Source organism: Helianthus annuus, chromosome 9 (assembly GCF_002127325.2).
Source record: "Helianthus annuus cultivar XRQ/B chromosome 9, HanXRQr2.0-SUNRISE, whole genome shotgun sequence".
Classification (NCBI taxonomy): domain Eukaryota; kingdom Viridiplantae; phylum Streptophyta; class Magnoliopsida; order Asterales; family Asteraceae; genus Helianthus; species Helianthus annuus.
The window spans coordinates 83,117,927-83,132,702 of record NC_035441.2 but is presented as its reverse complement, the minus strand read 5'-3'; the positions used below and the strand labels follow the sequence as shown (position 1 = coordinate 83,132,702).

Below are 14,776 nucleotides of genomic sequence, written 5' to 3'. Positions count from 1 at the left end.
GTTCTTAGTTGTGACATGCGATTCACTTAAACATACTCACATAAACATCATTGTTCATCATACAAGCAACACTTAATCATTAAACGGAATCATAACATCACCTAATAATGAAACACTAACCGGTTAAGAAAAGAGAATGATCCGAACAGGAAAGATCCGAGATGATGGGGGATTGCTTGGCTGCCTTCGGTTCGCGAAAGAGAGGGAGAGAGGAGAGCTAGGGTTTGTGCGTGTAGGGTATTTTGTAACAAATGAGGAGGTTACCAATATTCTCTAATTGTTATTCGTATAAGTGTAGTGGGCCGAATCCCTTCATGGGTTGTCTATGTGTTTCGGATTCAAAAGAGAGTGGGCCGAGAGTGTCACAAGTCAGCCCATTGGCTTGTGCGATCGGCTATGTGTTGTGCGGTTCGGATTAAGTAAACATATACATATTCATATGACCTATCATAACGTCATAACATTCAATAATTCAATCATTCAATGATTCAATCAAGTTCACATACGTTGCATACAATACAAAGACGGGTTTGAAATACGAGTTGTCACACACGGGGCCGTGTGGAGCCTAATGCAGACAATTGCAATTAATTAAGAAAGAGAAAAATGATGGCCACGGGTCGTGTCCAGCGGACACGGGGTTGTGGCCGGGCTTATGTTTAGGCTATAAATAGGGGTGCTTGGTTCACTTCAAAGGCATCCCTTGGCAAACCACCTCTCTCCCACTTCACCACCACTCTACCACCACTACAACACCCACATCCACCACCATTATCCATCATCCACCTTAGAGTGTGTGTAGTAGTCTCGGGATCCAAGATTGATCGTAAGAGTTCTTTTCAATCAATGGCCATGTTTGGCTAAGTCTCTTACATCACTTGGTGAAGACAAGCATTTAATGTAATACTTTTGATTTTTATTATTTTCGCACTTTTTATTTGGTTTTGTGTTAATGACTTTAATAACTAGTTTCTTATGTTGAAGGTGAAACTTCTTTATCATTTGTCCGTGGTGTCTTGGCATTACTTTACTGTCTATATAAAGTAAAAGATTTTCACCATTCATATCTCTACGATCTATATAGAGATATGTTGGCTACCTGGTCGGGGGTTAAGGGAATGGTTTGGTAAGGTTCTTGTCTTGTTCAGTGTATAGATCCTGCAAGGACCTGGGTCAAGCTTACTAGGACCTCCTTCAATACCCACTGGTATTGGATGGCGGGGGTGTGAATGGCTTGATCCCCTCATATGTAAACTACTATTAATACATTAACCCGGCTACTTGGGATTGTATCCCTGCTGACTCAAACCACTTAGCCGAGGGTAACGTCGCCTTCAAAAGAGGGGCCTACCACTTTACACATTAATAACTTAATTAATTATCTTTCAATATTTCGACCCTTTGGGATTGTATCCTTGCTGACTAAAACCACTGGGTTGAGGGTAACGTCACCTTCAAAAGAAGGGCCTACTACTATAACTAAGATAATCTCTTAAAAAGTGCAAAAGTGCAGAAATCATCAAAGGTTACATTAAAGGCGAGTCGGATCCAAGTGATTCATCTTGTCTATCTGTTTTTATTTTATTTTTATTTTCAGCATTTTAGTTTTATTTTTCATGTTTAAAACCTTTTCTAAAAATTTTGATTTGATTAGACGTTGAGGATAAACCAGTACTAAAAGCTCTTATGTCCTTGGACGACCTCGGTATCTTACCAACGCTATACTACGCTCACGATGGGTACACTGCCCATATGTGTGTTTAGTGTTAGTAGAATATCGTGTTTTATAAATTTAAAACTTGACTAATGTGTAAAATGGGCTTAAATTATTAATAAAAACATATTACACTCAACACGCATCACAGTCACTCGCGGGCCGCGAAGGCCCTAACCTTCTTCTTCGCGGCGCGCGAGCCGCCTTAATCCGAGCCTATAAATAGCAGTCGACGAATTCATTTCAATTCGTTCAGTTTTCTGATTCTCTCTCAATTCTCTAGTAGTAGAAATTCTGCCCGAGCTTAATACCCACTATATAGCGAAGCTCTGCCTCGTTGTAAGTACTATAACCCTGCTATTACCCTACACGATCAATTTAGGAACCGTAATGCATGTCGGCTCTGCCCGACTCAGTCATTGGAATTCTGTCTTGTGTGTACACCCGATTGATTTACGATTCTGTAATGCATGTCGGCTCTGCCCGACTCAGTCATTGGAATTCTGTCTCGAGTTGTACGGTTAATAAAAATTGGGTTATTTTACTAACACGTGTGCATTATTTGATTTACTAGATAATAACCAGGAGATTCTCAAGAAGCCTTAGTATTATCTAAACTTACAATGTGAGTTCATCTACTTTTTATAAATTGTTTTCACAAAACCTCAATTGTTTTAAATTATATTTAACAGTAATTGAGTATTTGTAAGTCTTCAATTACTATCGGTATGTTGGGGTTTTGTATACAAAATTTGTTAGACGTTACCGTTGGACAAAGAGTTGGCCAATGAGTAATATGACCCACAAGTCGGGTTGATAGTGCCATTTGGGTAATTGATTAGATCAAGCAAATGTAATTGCGGTTGCCCTCAGTTATGTTAAAGTGTTAAAACCGTTTTGATTAAATTTGGATGCACTCACTAGTATTTCTTGCTGACAAAATATTTTAAAATACGTTTCAGGTAACTTAATGTGAAAGCCCAATAGAAGCCAGCTGGAGAACACTGAAGGCTTGGAATACTGGCTATAAAAGTTACCTAAATAAACAAGACATTTTGTTTTCAATAAATAGGGTTTATCCCTATAAACATGTTTGTAATGGAAACTTGGGTTTATCCTGATATATTTATTAATTATAAAATGAGGTGTTTTACTCTGATACAATATTTCCTAACTACGGTCCTGATGTATTCCGCTGCCAAATTAATAAACACCGATACCACCCATTCTGAGTAGCTCGCGGCCGCCCGCTCCCGGGCAGGGGTCGGGGGTTGCGACAATATATATTGGTCCTAACGAAATTATAAATTAATAATCACTAAAATAATCCAACTTCTAAGATTGTCTAGTAAAAAAATGAATCTATTTGTTTTTTTGTTGAACTTCAAATCTATCTTGAGTTCATCTTTAAATCTTCTCATTGCACATAAGAGTTGGGGCATTGTCTTCTCGTATTACAACAAAAAATTGTGAAAAGTTGTTGCCGCTTGCATTGTACTTAGGAAATGTGCATTAAAACTTGTTTTTCTAATTTATTTTTTGGTACCATGAATTAACTTTTTGTACGCAAAACAATGAACTTGAAAAATTCAATTAATTTGTGAATGTACATTGGACTTTGAAATTTAAAGGTCATACATAAAACCACACTAACTTAATAAATTATTAATTTATCGATATAATAATATCTCGCTAAATTAATAAAATATCTCGGTCCTAATATTATTAATTATAGAGGTTTTAATGTATTGCAAGTCTAAACATAACATCAAAGTACATAAATAAGATTTGGGTGCATTTCTAATCCACACTAAGTTGTGTTTCTTGCGATTTTATCATCAATTTCCTGCAACATGTATATAAAGTATCTGTCAACACAAAAAGGTCGGTGAGCATACAAGTTTTGTCTACATATCATAAGTACGAAAAGTGTCTCAAATCCATATGTTAATTTATACGCTAAGTTATATAATCATACTAGCATGAATCAACTATAAATCAAACCAAAGTGTCCACTAGCGTATCTTATCAATGAAGTGATAAGACCGTATTGATTGAATACTTAACAATGACCACAAACGGGCGGTGTGCTACTCCTATAACGCTATACATGTTAAGGAAGGCTTGCAAAGTTAATGATAGATAACATGCATAAGATTGTCCTAGTATGCGTAAACAAATAACATAACAAATGACATGTTTAAGGATTGAGTGTTGCATAAGATTTATTGTATGTGTGATTGAGAATTTAATAAGGGTAAATGTTGCAACCCAAAGTGATTTAAAACGTAAAATGGGTCAAGTATACTCACGGTTTGCGAAGATAATCCACAAGGAATGAGTGAGCGATTTGGAGGATGGAATCACCAAGTTCTCCTAAAAAGGATAAACAAAGCTGTGTGAGTTTATGGGAGTTTGATAACGGAAAATATTCGGGAAATTGTATGCACGAAAATACATAAAAATATATCTTGCTTAGATACTCATTGGAAGTCCAAAACAAGGAGTCCGAGACTAAGATAAATTTCCACCTTACCACGATATTCAACCATGAGTTGGTTAGTATCATGGCTAGGTTTTGTGTGTGTGTGTATATATGGTTTCTTTTTGTGTGTTGGTTACAGTGTTCAGTTTTGGTAGGAATGTAGCATTATATCTTCGTTGTATGTTGGGTGTGGAATACAATTTTATTAGGAATTGCGATGTAGTTTGTTTTACATTGTTTAGTTTATGAAAGCAGCCAGTTTTTTTTTTTTTTTTGAAAAAATTACACGGTTGGTCCTTGTGGTTTTTGTCAAATTTCAATGTAGGGTACTAATAGTTTTTTGTTACAAAATCAGGTATTAACTTTCTAATTTGTCACAATGTTGAGTACTAAGGTCAAACCTTGTTAACTTTTTTTGTTAAGTCTTAATAAAATGACTAAAATGCCTTTAATTAATAAATAGTTTATTTTTAATTAATTATATTTGACTAAAATAATTTAAAGTTTTATTTATATTTATATTTTTTTTACATTTTTCTGTTTTATTTGTATTCTTTTATAAAATTATATGGATTTGAAGTTTATTATTTATAAACTTTGAGTTTATATATAATATTATTTAGATTAAGTTAAATGGTTTATTAAACTAGCATATTATTATATATAAACTCAAAGTTTATAAATAATAAACTTCAAATACATTTAATTTTATAAGAAATATAAATAAAACAGAAAAATATAAAAATATAAATAAAACTTTAAATTATTTTAGTCAAATATAATTAATTAAAAAATAGACTCTTTAGATATTAAAGGGTATTTTAGTCATTTTAGTAAGTCTTAACAAAAAAAGTTAACAAGGTTTGGCCTTAGTACTCAACATCGTAACAAATTAGAACATTAATACTTGATTTTGCAACAAAAAACTATTAGTACCCGACATTGAAATTTGGCAGAAACCATAATGACCAACGGTGTAATTTTTTCTTTTTTTTTTTTTTTTCTGTTCATTTGTTTTACATTGTTTAGTTTATGAAAGCAGCCAAGTTTTTTTTTCTGTTCACCATTACGTGTTTCCGGGATGACAAATTTTGGCTTAGTTGGTAACCCATCTTAGTCCCCAAGAATGCTGGTGAGATGGCCGCGGGTTTATAATCCACACAGCCTGCGAGTTGATGTGAAATAAATCACGTACTCATGGAAAAGGGATAAGGGAGCCGACACGGCTAAGGCCAGTTGTACCGCGATGCTCTTTCGTGTGTTCTTTCAACCTCCATTTATTCATTAGATATAAACAAATAAATACGTCCATGTTTCTTAACTGGCTAGGAGAGAGCATACATACTCTATTTGGAAGCGTTTGGATGTCCATATTCCTTAACTGGTTAGATAAGTTTGTACTGGACGGATTCGTAGATCCCATTTCTCATCCATGTCAAAGTCGATCATATGGCTTAATCTAAGTGTGAGTGTGAGGATGATAATTCAATAGAGAAGACAACTATAATATTTGTAGCTTTACAGCTCTGTTTTAACATGCATTAACAGTTGGTTGTACATTACAAGAATTGACCAGAAAGATCTTGTTCATACGCCAACATAGCATTTTAATACCATATATATATAGAAGGGAAGAGGATGACAAAATGTTGGAAGGCTCACTCTTTTAACTGTTTTTAACAAGAGCCTCGCCTACATGAGCAAAAGTAGTACAATACATACAGCCACCCCCTAACCCCAAAAAACTCCCACCACCACCCTGACTCGAATCACTCGGATCTCACTCGGATCGTTGATCTTCTCAAAGTTGGTTTTGAGGTTTCCAAAGGCCGCCCCCCTAATCTATCCACGCTAAAACTATCACTACCACTCACCTTTCTACGCTCATCATCATTATGGTACAAGGTAGGATGATGCCTAGAGTACAAAGGAGAAGGGAAGGAAGACGATGACGACGATGATGTATCCGAATCTGATGAGTTTGAATGCAAGTTCCTCCATAAAGGGCTGCTGCTGATGCTGTTGTTCTCATGCTCCCAATCCCATGAAATATGATCATCTATGCTGCTTGAATCCCTCTCTGTGCTGCAAGAACAAGATTCCGACAAGATTGCAGAACCGTCACTTGAAGAGGATGATTCCTCTTCAAGAGACCGATGACGCACGGCTAGATGATCACGGTTAACATCCCATGGTTGGGTGGAGTACCCAAATGATGTTGACACTTTGTGTTTCTTTGGATCATGGTGGTGGCGGGCTAATAAGCTGCGTATCAACCGTGGAGCACGTGGCGAGCATCTAGTGGTTGCATAAATCATTGTTAGCTCGTTTCAAACTAATAAATCAACAATCAGGATGGATACCTTGCATAGAGAAGCATGTATGCTCCTTTGGTCAAGACGCTCTCAACATCCACCTCTTTTACCTGAAGAAAAAAAGTGACATGTTTTTTCATAAGAATTGAAGAAAAAAAGTGACATGTTTTTTTCATAAGAAACCATGAAACTAAATGAAAGATAAAACATACCCTGTTGTCATCAATCTTGAACCACCGATTCTCAACGTTTTTAACATAACACACATAATGACCAGAAAACGCAGCATTCATTATGTCCACGTGAACCACCACTCCATAAAGCCTGTAAACCGGGGATTTGTCACTTGTCCCGCTCACATATGGAGCCATGTCTAAAATCTCTGGGAAGCGAATTGATTTGTTAAGCTTCCCATATTTTCCAGACTGTAATCATTCAAATAGAAATTTCTCAGACCCGCGAGTCAAATATCAGTTTCGGTAAAAATAAAATAAAGTATAGAATGTTACTTGAAACCGCTTTAGGGCAATAGTAAGCACGTTTGGAGCTTCCAACAATGTCAACGTCTTTTTGGCTTTCTCATAGGATTTGCACCTGTATATAATAACAAAATCAATACACCATTTATATAATAGCATTCAGATCATAGTCACATGGTTCGCGGTACGCTCCGGTACGGGAACGTAAAACGGGATCGCAATTCGCTAGGTCCCTAAAATTCGGTACGAGGAGGGGTAGGCTCATTTCGGATCGCTTCGGTACGATATACCATATAATGTGGTACGATTACAACATAAAGAAGCACGAAAACTCTTTAATACATTCAATGTACAACTAACCAAGCTATATGTACAATAAATAAACTCAAAAAAGAAGAAAATAAACAAATTAGAAAATATTAGGGTCAAATTTGACCAAAACTGTAACATTAAGGATTAAACTGTAACATAAAGGAAATAACAGGATGTATTGTAAACCCTAAAAAAAACAACTGCCGTCACTTTCATCGTCTTCCTCATTCCACCTTTTGGTTTTCTTTCCAAATACAATGGTTCAACATTTCAATAAAAAATCAGAATTGCGAATTGAGAATGGGAATGAGGGAAGTCGGAAGTCAGAATACTCAAGAAACGTGTTTTGCAAATTAGGAATTCGTGATTCCTATATCAACAGGTATGACTCAATTAATTGTTCGGAATGCTAATTTCACGGTCGAATTCACGATTTGGAGCGTTCCCGGAACGCGTTCATACCGCGAATCGGTACGCTCGATCCGGATCGTAGATCGTGGCCTATTGAGCGATTTATGTGACTATGATTCAGATATAGCAAATTCTGAACTAACCTGCTGCATTTATACTTGTTTTCACCATCCAGTATCTCGGTACATGTAAACTTATCCAAAGCCTCTTCTAATGTCGCAATATTGCCTTGGATTTCAACTGTGAGATCCATCATCCGATCATTTCGCTCTGATTTGCCTCCACATTTCATGCACTTTATCTACACAACCAAGTTTAGGCACTCACATTTTAAGCTTAATTAATTTCTTTTAGCAACAACAATGTTACCTTAGATCTCAGATAACCCCCAAAGGTAAGTCCAATTAAAGTTGTCTCTTCTTCTAAAGAGTTGGCAGTGTTTGTTCCTGCTGCCTTTAGACAAACGGATTGCAAAGTATCAATAGCATACCTGTAACAACATGACAACTCAGCAACAGATTACAACAATTAAGAACGACAGGAAACGAGCCACTGCACCTTAAAAACTCATGGGCATCTTCTTGTCTCCCTTGGTTGAGGCTGCTTCCAATAGTCTCTATCTGCGAAAGTATACCAACAGGAGACAGTGAAGAGCTCCCATTTTTTGCCTTCAAAACAAGGCCTTCAAACTCGCATGTGAAACACCACTCCCTCTTGTTGCCTAACAGTAAAACATATAAGCCAGTGCAAACAAGTGAAGTATTTTCAATAAAGAAACAACTCACATGCTTTCGAGTGGAGTCCTTGAAGAAAATAAGCATTTAAAGGTGGTGTGTGTGTCAAACACTGAAGCACCGCATTAGCATAACAGCTGCAAAACATTTAGGCATAAATATAGAAACGTTAAAGGTAGATAATAATTACATTTTGGTGTACCCGTTTCCACAATTAATGAGGCCAAAAGGCTGCAACTCAATCTGTTTCCAGTTGTAGAGCTTGACAAACATTTCATACGAGAAGAGACCCTGGTTTAAAAAAAAATTAGTAAGTGTTGGTTTGTAATTATAAATCTCTTAAATTCCATGTTTGAAGATACCTTGCAGCTGTATTTATGTGCTGCTGTATCACTCTCTGCTTTTTGTGAACAGTGACGAGGCAACTTGGAGGTCTTGGGCTGGTCAACAACCTTCAGCGTTCTTTCATTTCTACCACTACCAGAATGTTTGGATGAAGAAATAGAAACCTTATTTTTTTCCTCGACAACAGTTACAGGTTTTGTAGATTGAGATGCAAGCCTGCTGGAAGAATTTAATGCAACGCTCTTGGTGTTGACCACATGAGTTGACTTCTCATCAAATGCTTTAGAAGAAACTTTAGTTTCCTTAAACACGTCACTGTCACCGACTGCATCCTTATGTTTTAATATTTCTGAATTATATTTTGGTGGCTTCATGGACTTGATTTCTTTTGACAAGGAGATAGCATCATTTGACTTGTTACTCCCTGACCCATTTGGATCCAATACGGTTTTGTTCTTATTGGAACTATCAAGCTCATCGATGGTGGATTTCTTGGAATGAAGGGTCCCACCCCAAAAGCCAGTTGAAGATTCAGAAGATGAAAGCCCATTAGAACCATCAACAACACGAGAAGGCCCCTTTGTAACAGAGTTATCCAATATGGTTGTGTTCTTATAAGAGGTTGTCGTAGGTTCAGAAGACCCGATAGAGCCGTGAGAAGATGAAGTTGAAAGCCTGGGCTGAATGTCCTCATCACTATGATTGGATTTGTTCTGATCAATCTTTTCAGAGGTAACATCTGAATCCTCTGAACTGATTGAAGAGGCTTCAACAGAGGATCTGCTAGGGGTAGAGAAAGTAGAATATTCCTCAGACGATGATGATCCAATTTCAGGTCGATTTCCATCTGCTGAGGTGGCATTGGAATCTTTACCATCTTCTTGCTTCGAAGAAGCATCTTTAACAGCCACATAAGGCCGGCATTCATCTTTGTGACCTTGTCTCCAGTGAATAATTTGACATTTTCCAGAGCTGCAGTTAAATTAAAACGTTCAAAATGTTACATGGCTCATAACTGAGAAGCTTTAAGCATCAATTAAACAATTACAAACACATGACATCATAGTTATCGATAGCGAATAGCGACAAATAGCGACAACGTACCTATATGCTACATAGCGATAGCGATGAGATAGCGCCCGCTATTTCGTGTTTAGCGATAAGGTAGTTAAAAATTTAAGAAATAAAAAATAGCTATCTACATAACTTTTTTTTATATATAACGTTAGTTTTATACCTTTTATTTATAAATTTATAAGTTTAAGGACCAAATGTAAGCTAGTGAAAATAGGGGGGGTTAAACGTTAAAATACACAAACTAATTTTACACTTTTTATGTAAATTTTACAAGTTTTAATGACTAAATGTAACCTAATGAAAAATAGAGGAGTTAAATGTTAAAATCCATAAACTTAATTAACCCTAGAAAGGCTCAGACACAACAAAAACAAAAAAGGCAGCCGCTCTTCTCTTCTTCTTCTTCTTCATAGTTTCCAGCAAGTTTCCGGCAGAAATTGCAGGTTTCTGGCCGGAGCAACAAAAACAAAAACGCAGCCGCTCTTCTCTTCTTCATAGTTTCCAGCAAGTTTCCGGCAGGTTTCCAGCAGAAATTGCAGGTTTCCGGCCGCTATTTTCACGCTATTCAGCGTTATACACCATATAGCGACCATGTCTCGCCACGCCCCGCTATCTGCAATAGCGGTCACTATGGCCGCTATCGATAACTATGCATGACATAAAAAGGAATGTCCATTAACACCAAATGATCAATAACAACCAGCCCCAAGGCAGGACGTGATGGTCCAAGTCCTTGTTTGTCAATAAATGCATCTAACAAGGGTTAGTCATATAACGATGATAATAAAATACATCTCAAGTTCGGTAGTATTCGCTAATTAAGATAAGTTTTAAATGCTAGATTACGTAGCCGGACCTTTCGGTTCATGCAAGGTAAAAAAAATAGAATAACGTAAAAGACAGAAAAAAGGCGAAAGAAAACCACCATAATAAAGACAGATCTAGCGTAAAGAACAAGTGTAACTAGATTTATTTGGTCTTACAGAATTGTATGGTTTAATTAATTAACTAATATAAGACCTATTTACAGATACATCTGCAATTTAGACAAGACACAGACTCATCAGTAATTTCCTATACGCTGCTTCAGGTATCAAATACCATCGCCCGCAAAGTATTACAAACTATACAACTTCGGCGATACTTATAGTTAAGAGGTGAAAGTAAGAGCATGTGCCGGACTATATACCATCTTGTTACACAAACGTATAGCATACAAAGTCAGTTACAATATGTGTAGATTTCATTTCATACATTCTAACCTTTTCACTATAACTGAAAAGGAAGGAAATCTACCATGACGGTCCTTTTTTGCATGCCACTGCTCATGCAAGCTTCATTTAAAAATGTGCCAAAAAAGGTTGTAACCGCGAAGTTGCCAGCTGCCCATACCTTAAAAACCTATGTTACACTATGCTAAAAGCTTCAGGGCACATATGGCATGCATTCATTCATTTGATCCTAGTGAATCAGATAACGAAAATACAAGCTTATAGGAAAACTTTTTCAGAACTCCCAAACAATTAGTGTTTCACTTCAAAGAGATTCTCAACAATCAACAAAATGAGTTGAATAGAATGAGGCAGGCAGCATATAACAATTAACAAGCACACAGCACATAAAATGTATGAATCTAAAAGAAAGATGATGAATTAAGGTTACCAGTAACGAGCAGCTTTGCACTTGGCACAGCGTGTGGTGGTGGGAGAGAAGCAAACCGCACAGTTATAGGGTGGCTTGAAGGATGCAGTAGTAGGCGGTGGTGATTTTGGAGTGGTGTACATCTCAGCCGTAGCAGCCTCCTCCGATGCAAAAATCAACAATCTCTTTATCTCCTCTCTCCTGGCGGCCGCCTGCCGCCATTTGCTGCGGATAACAAACCCGATCACCAGCACCACCACCAGGACCACCACCTTTGGAAGCCCTAGATCCCTTCCAACAAGCATCTATGTAAAGCGACCACGCATCCGCCTTCCACTTTGCGACGATGATGATGATGAATGAACCAAAATTGATATCCGGTACTTCAAATTGGGGATCAAGATTTTAGGGCTTTTCTTTTCTTTTCTTTTTCTTTTGTTTGTGTCTCAGAATTATTATTATTCTTTTGGCCAGAGGCGTGAGCCTTGCAGTCATCTAATATTCCGACCCGATATTCCACCACCGAATTCGGATTCCTAGCTCTGGTTATTAGAGCTGTTCATGAGCCGAACTAGGGCAAAATTCGGGCTCGACTCGATTATAAAACCGAGCTGGCTTGTCTCGGTTTGGATTTGAAACCGAGCTGGAAATTTAAGCTTGGGCTTGGCTTAGTTTTAAACCGAGTTGGCTCGACTCGGCTTGGTTTGGCTCGATTTTGAAAAGAAAAATTAATATATAGCTGTCAAAATTCAGTAATCTAAAATATTATTCAATAATTCAAAAGAAAATATCTAAAATAAGCTCGACCTAATACATTACAAGACAAAATCAAGTTTAACAACACAAAATACGTTTTTAATTTTAATGAAATACAATATAAGTTCACTAGCATGGTAATCAACCTTTAAATGTGGTATATATATCAAATTACACTCCTAATCACATGTAAATAATTATAAGTTTTTGTGATATATTATAATGTATATAAAAATAAAATATAGAGTAAATTACAAGTTTTGTCCTTTATCTATACACCAAATTACAGGCGGTGTCCTTTGCCTTTAAAATTGATAGGTTTTGTACTTTATGTTTCAAAATCTTATACGTTATGTCCTTTGACCCTAAGCCAGTTTGTTTTTTCTGTTAAATCAAATAACATAAGGGTATTTTAGTCTTTTTAATTATTTATTAAAAAACATTTTAATAAATAAAACAAAAAACCTAATCATCTTCACCACCATTTCTACACCAAACATCCATTCATTTTCACATAATCTAATCATCTTTCTTAGTTAAGCTTCATTCCAAATTCATCAAGCGGGAGAAAATTAGAGTTACGTTTACAGAAGTTTGATGAGGCTGGTGAGCTTGGTTTCTGAGGGTGGTTGCCGCTCTCCAGCCGGTGATTACCATCAACAACCCTCCTACAAGATGCGAAACTGATTATTCGTCTTCGTAATCCTCATTCCACCACAACCACCTCCACTCCCTCATATTCTTTCTTTAACAACTTTTAAGAGGCTGTGATGATAATATTGTGATCCAACTTCTTCAAAATGGGACAAGATTTAGAGATGATATGTTTCAAATTCACCAGACTTAACTAGCCCTTTTTTACACAAAGCTTCAAATCTCTTAGGACACAAGAAGAACATCGTCTCCTCGCCGGAACTATTGCTCCGTCGAAAAATATCCTTAATCTTCCACCTCCTCGATACAGATTCTTCAGATCCAGTGGACCTGTTCTTCTTAACCTGACCGGGACCCGGCGATCTGGGTTCAGACTTGCCCCACGTCATACGGAATGTTCCAGAAGATGTCTTCATGATGATGACGAATACATATCAGTTTCTTCAATGCCACCAGCAAGCAGGTTCTCTAACGGAATGATGTCTTCATGATCAATCTCATCTTTTGTCACCAGATCGGTGTTGAAAATCGGTACAAGTATCCGGCCTTCGAAAGCGAGGTATTTTATTGAAAACTTCTCGCCGGAGAACTCCAAGGAGAACTCGAAGTCCTCTTCTTCGATGTCTCTAAATTCGTGAAAGTCAGTGATATTTTGTTATTTTAGCTTCATTCGAAATTCATCAAGTTTAACTTCAACTTCAAAATTCCAGTTTATTTTGTGGCAGGTCTGATTTCAATTTGGGGGAAATGTGAAGGACTAGGGTTTAGGATAGTTTTATATTGAGGGAAAAATAATGGATTATCAAATGACATATCTACCCTCATATGACCTGCACATGTTCTTATTTAATTGAAAAAATAAACTGTGCTAGGCCTAAAGGATATAACGTGTAGGATTTTAAAACATAAAGTACAAAACCTATCAATTTTAAAAGCAAAGGACACCGCCTACAATTTTGTGTAAACATAAAGGACAAAACTTGTAATTTACTCTAAAATATATTAAAAGTAAAATAATCCAAGCTAAGCCGAGCCGAGCTGGTATGCGAGCCAAACCGAGCCAATCTGGCTCTTTACGAGCCGAGCCGAGCTAGACTCACTTGCTAACCGAGCCGAGCTGGCTCGGCTCACTTTCAAACCAAACCACAACGAGCGAGCTTTTTCTGAGCTAAATCCGAGCGAGCTCCGAGCCGCGAGCTTTTTCGACAGCCCTAGCTCTGGTCGGTAAGAAAAAACAAATAACTTTTATTTTCTTTAATTTATTTAATTAAGTTTACTCCTTTGATTATTTTAAAATCGTAATATTCAAAAATGTTGGATCTGAGTTTCCTTTTGATTGTATTTTTGTTTGTAAAATAAGATGGAGATGAATGAGTGTGCAGCGGAAATTAAGATGAACACAAACTTTGTATACAATCAAATGAGAGTAATACTTTTAATCAAACATCTTTACACAAAGAACCGAATGATTGAATTTATTTCAATTACGATTACAATGATGATGAATGAATGCAAACTCCCCCTCAGCCAGAGCTCAGCAGTTTGTTCGTGCAAAGAAGACGAATGATGTGAAGAGCTAATAGAACAGTACAAAGTACTGTACTATTTATAAGCACTTGCAAACTACTGAGCATCTTTAGCTGACGTCGCCATGAAAGTGACATCTAACCTCCTAACAAACTCTAACCTTTGATCTATACAGACACTGCTTGTGTTAACTACTGCTATTACATTCTATTACATAACAGACTATAGAACAACTGCTGCAACCTTCTACTGCTGTGAACCCAGCAGCACTTGTCCGGATCAGCAGTGCTTGACTCAAGGCAGTAGATTGAATCAGCAGATCTTTA

General features: G+C 36.9%; 1 protein-coding gene across 1 annotated transcript; it reads right to left on the bottom strand.

The window, feature by feature from the left end:
- Positions 1–5,694: 5,694 nt before the first annotated feature.
- Positions 5,695–11,985, bottom strand: LOC110878008 (ubiquitin carboxyl-terminal hydrolase 17). The gene is made up of 11 exons (XM_022126258.2): positions 11,535–11,985; positions 8,813–9,767; positions 8,653–8,741; positions 8,502–8,587; positions 8,275–8,437; positions 8,086–8,206; positions 7,860–8,017; positions 7,024–7,108; positions 6,727–6,939; positions 6,563–6,624; positions 5,695–6,497 (listed from the first exon to the last, which is right to left on the bottom strand). Exons 1-11 carry the CDS (start codon positions 11,816–11,818, stop codon positions 5,969–5,971), a joined length of 2,745 nt encoding a protein of 914 aa, XP_021981950.1. The 5' UTR covers positions 11,819–11,985; the 3' UTR covers positions 5,695–5,968.
- Positions 11,986–14,776: the final 2,791 nt, after the last annotated feature.

Coding starts and splice junctions, on each gene's coding strand:
- LOC110878008 (XM_022126258.2), bottom strand. CDS start 11,818: ATGCTTGTTGGAAGGGATCTAGGGCTTCCAAAGGTGGTGGTCCTGGTG. Junction 8,588..8,652: donor CTCATTAATTGTGGAAACGG/GTACACCAAAAT, acceptor AATGTTTTGCAG/CTGTTATGCTAATGCGGTGC. Junction 8,438..8,501: donor AGGACTCCACTCGAAAGCAT/GTGAGTTGTTTC, acceptor TTTTACTGTTAG/GCAACAAGAGGGAGTGGTGT.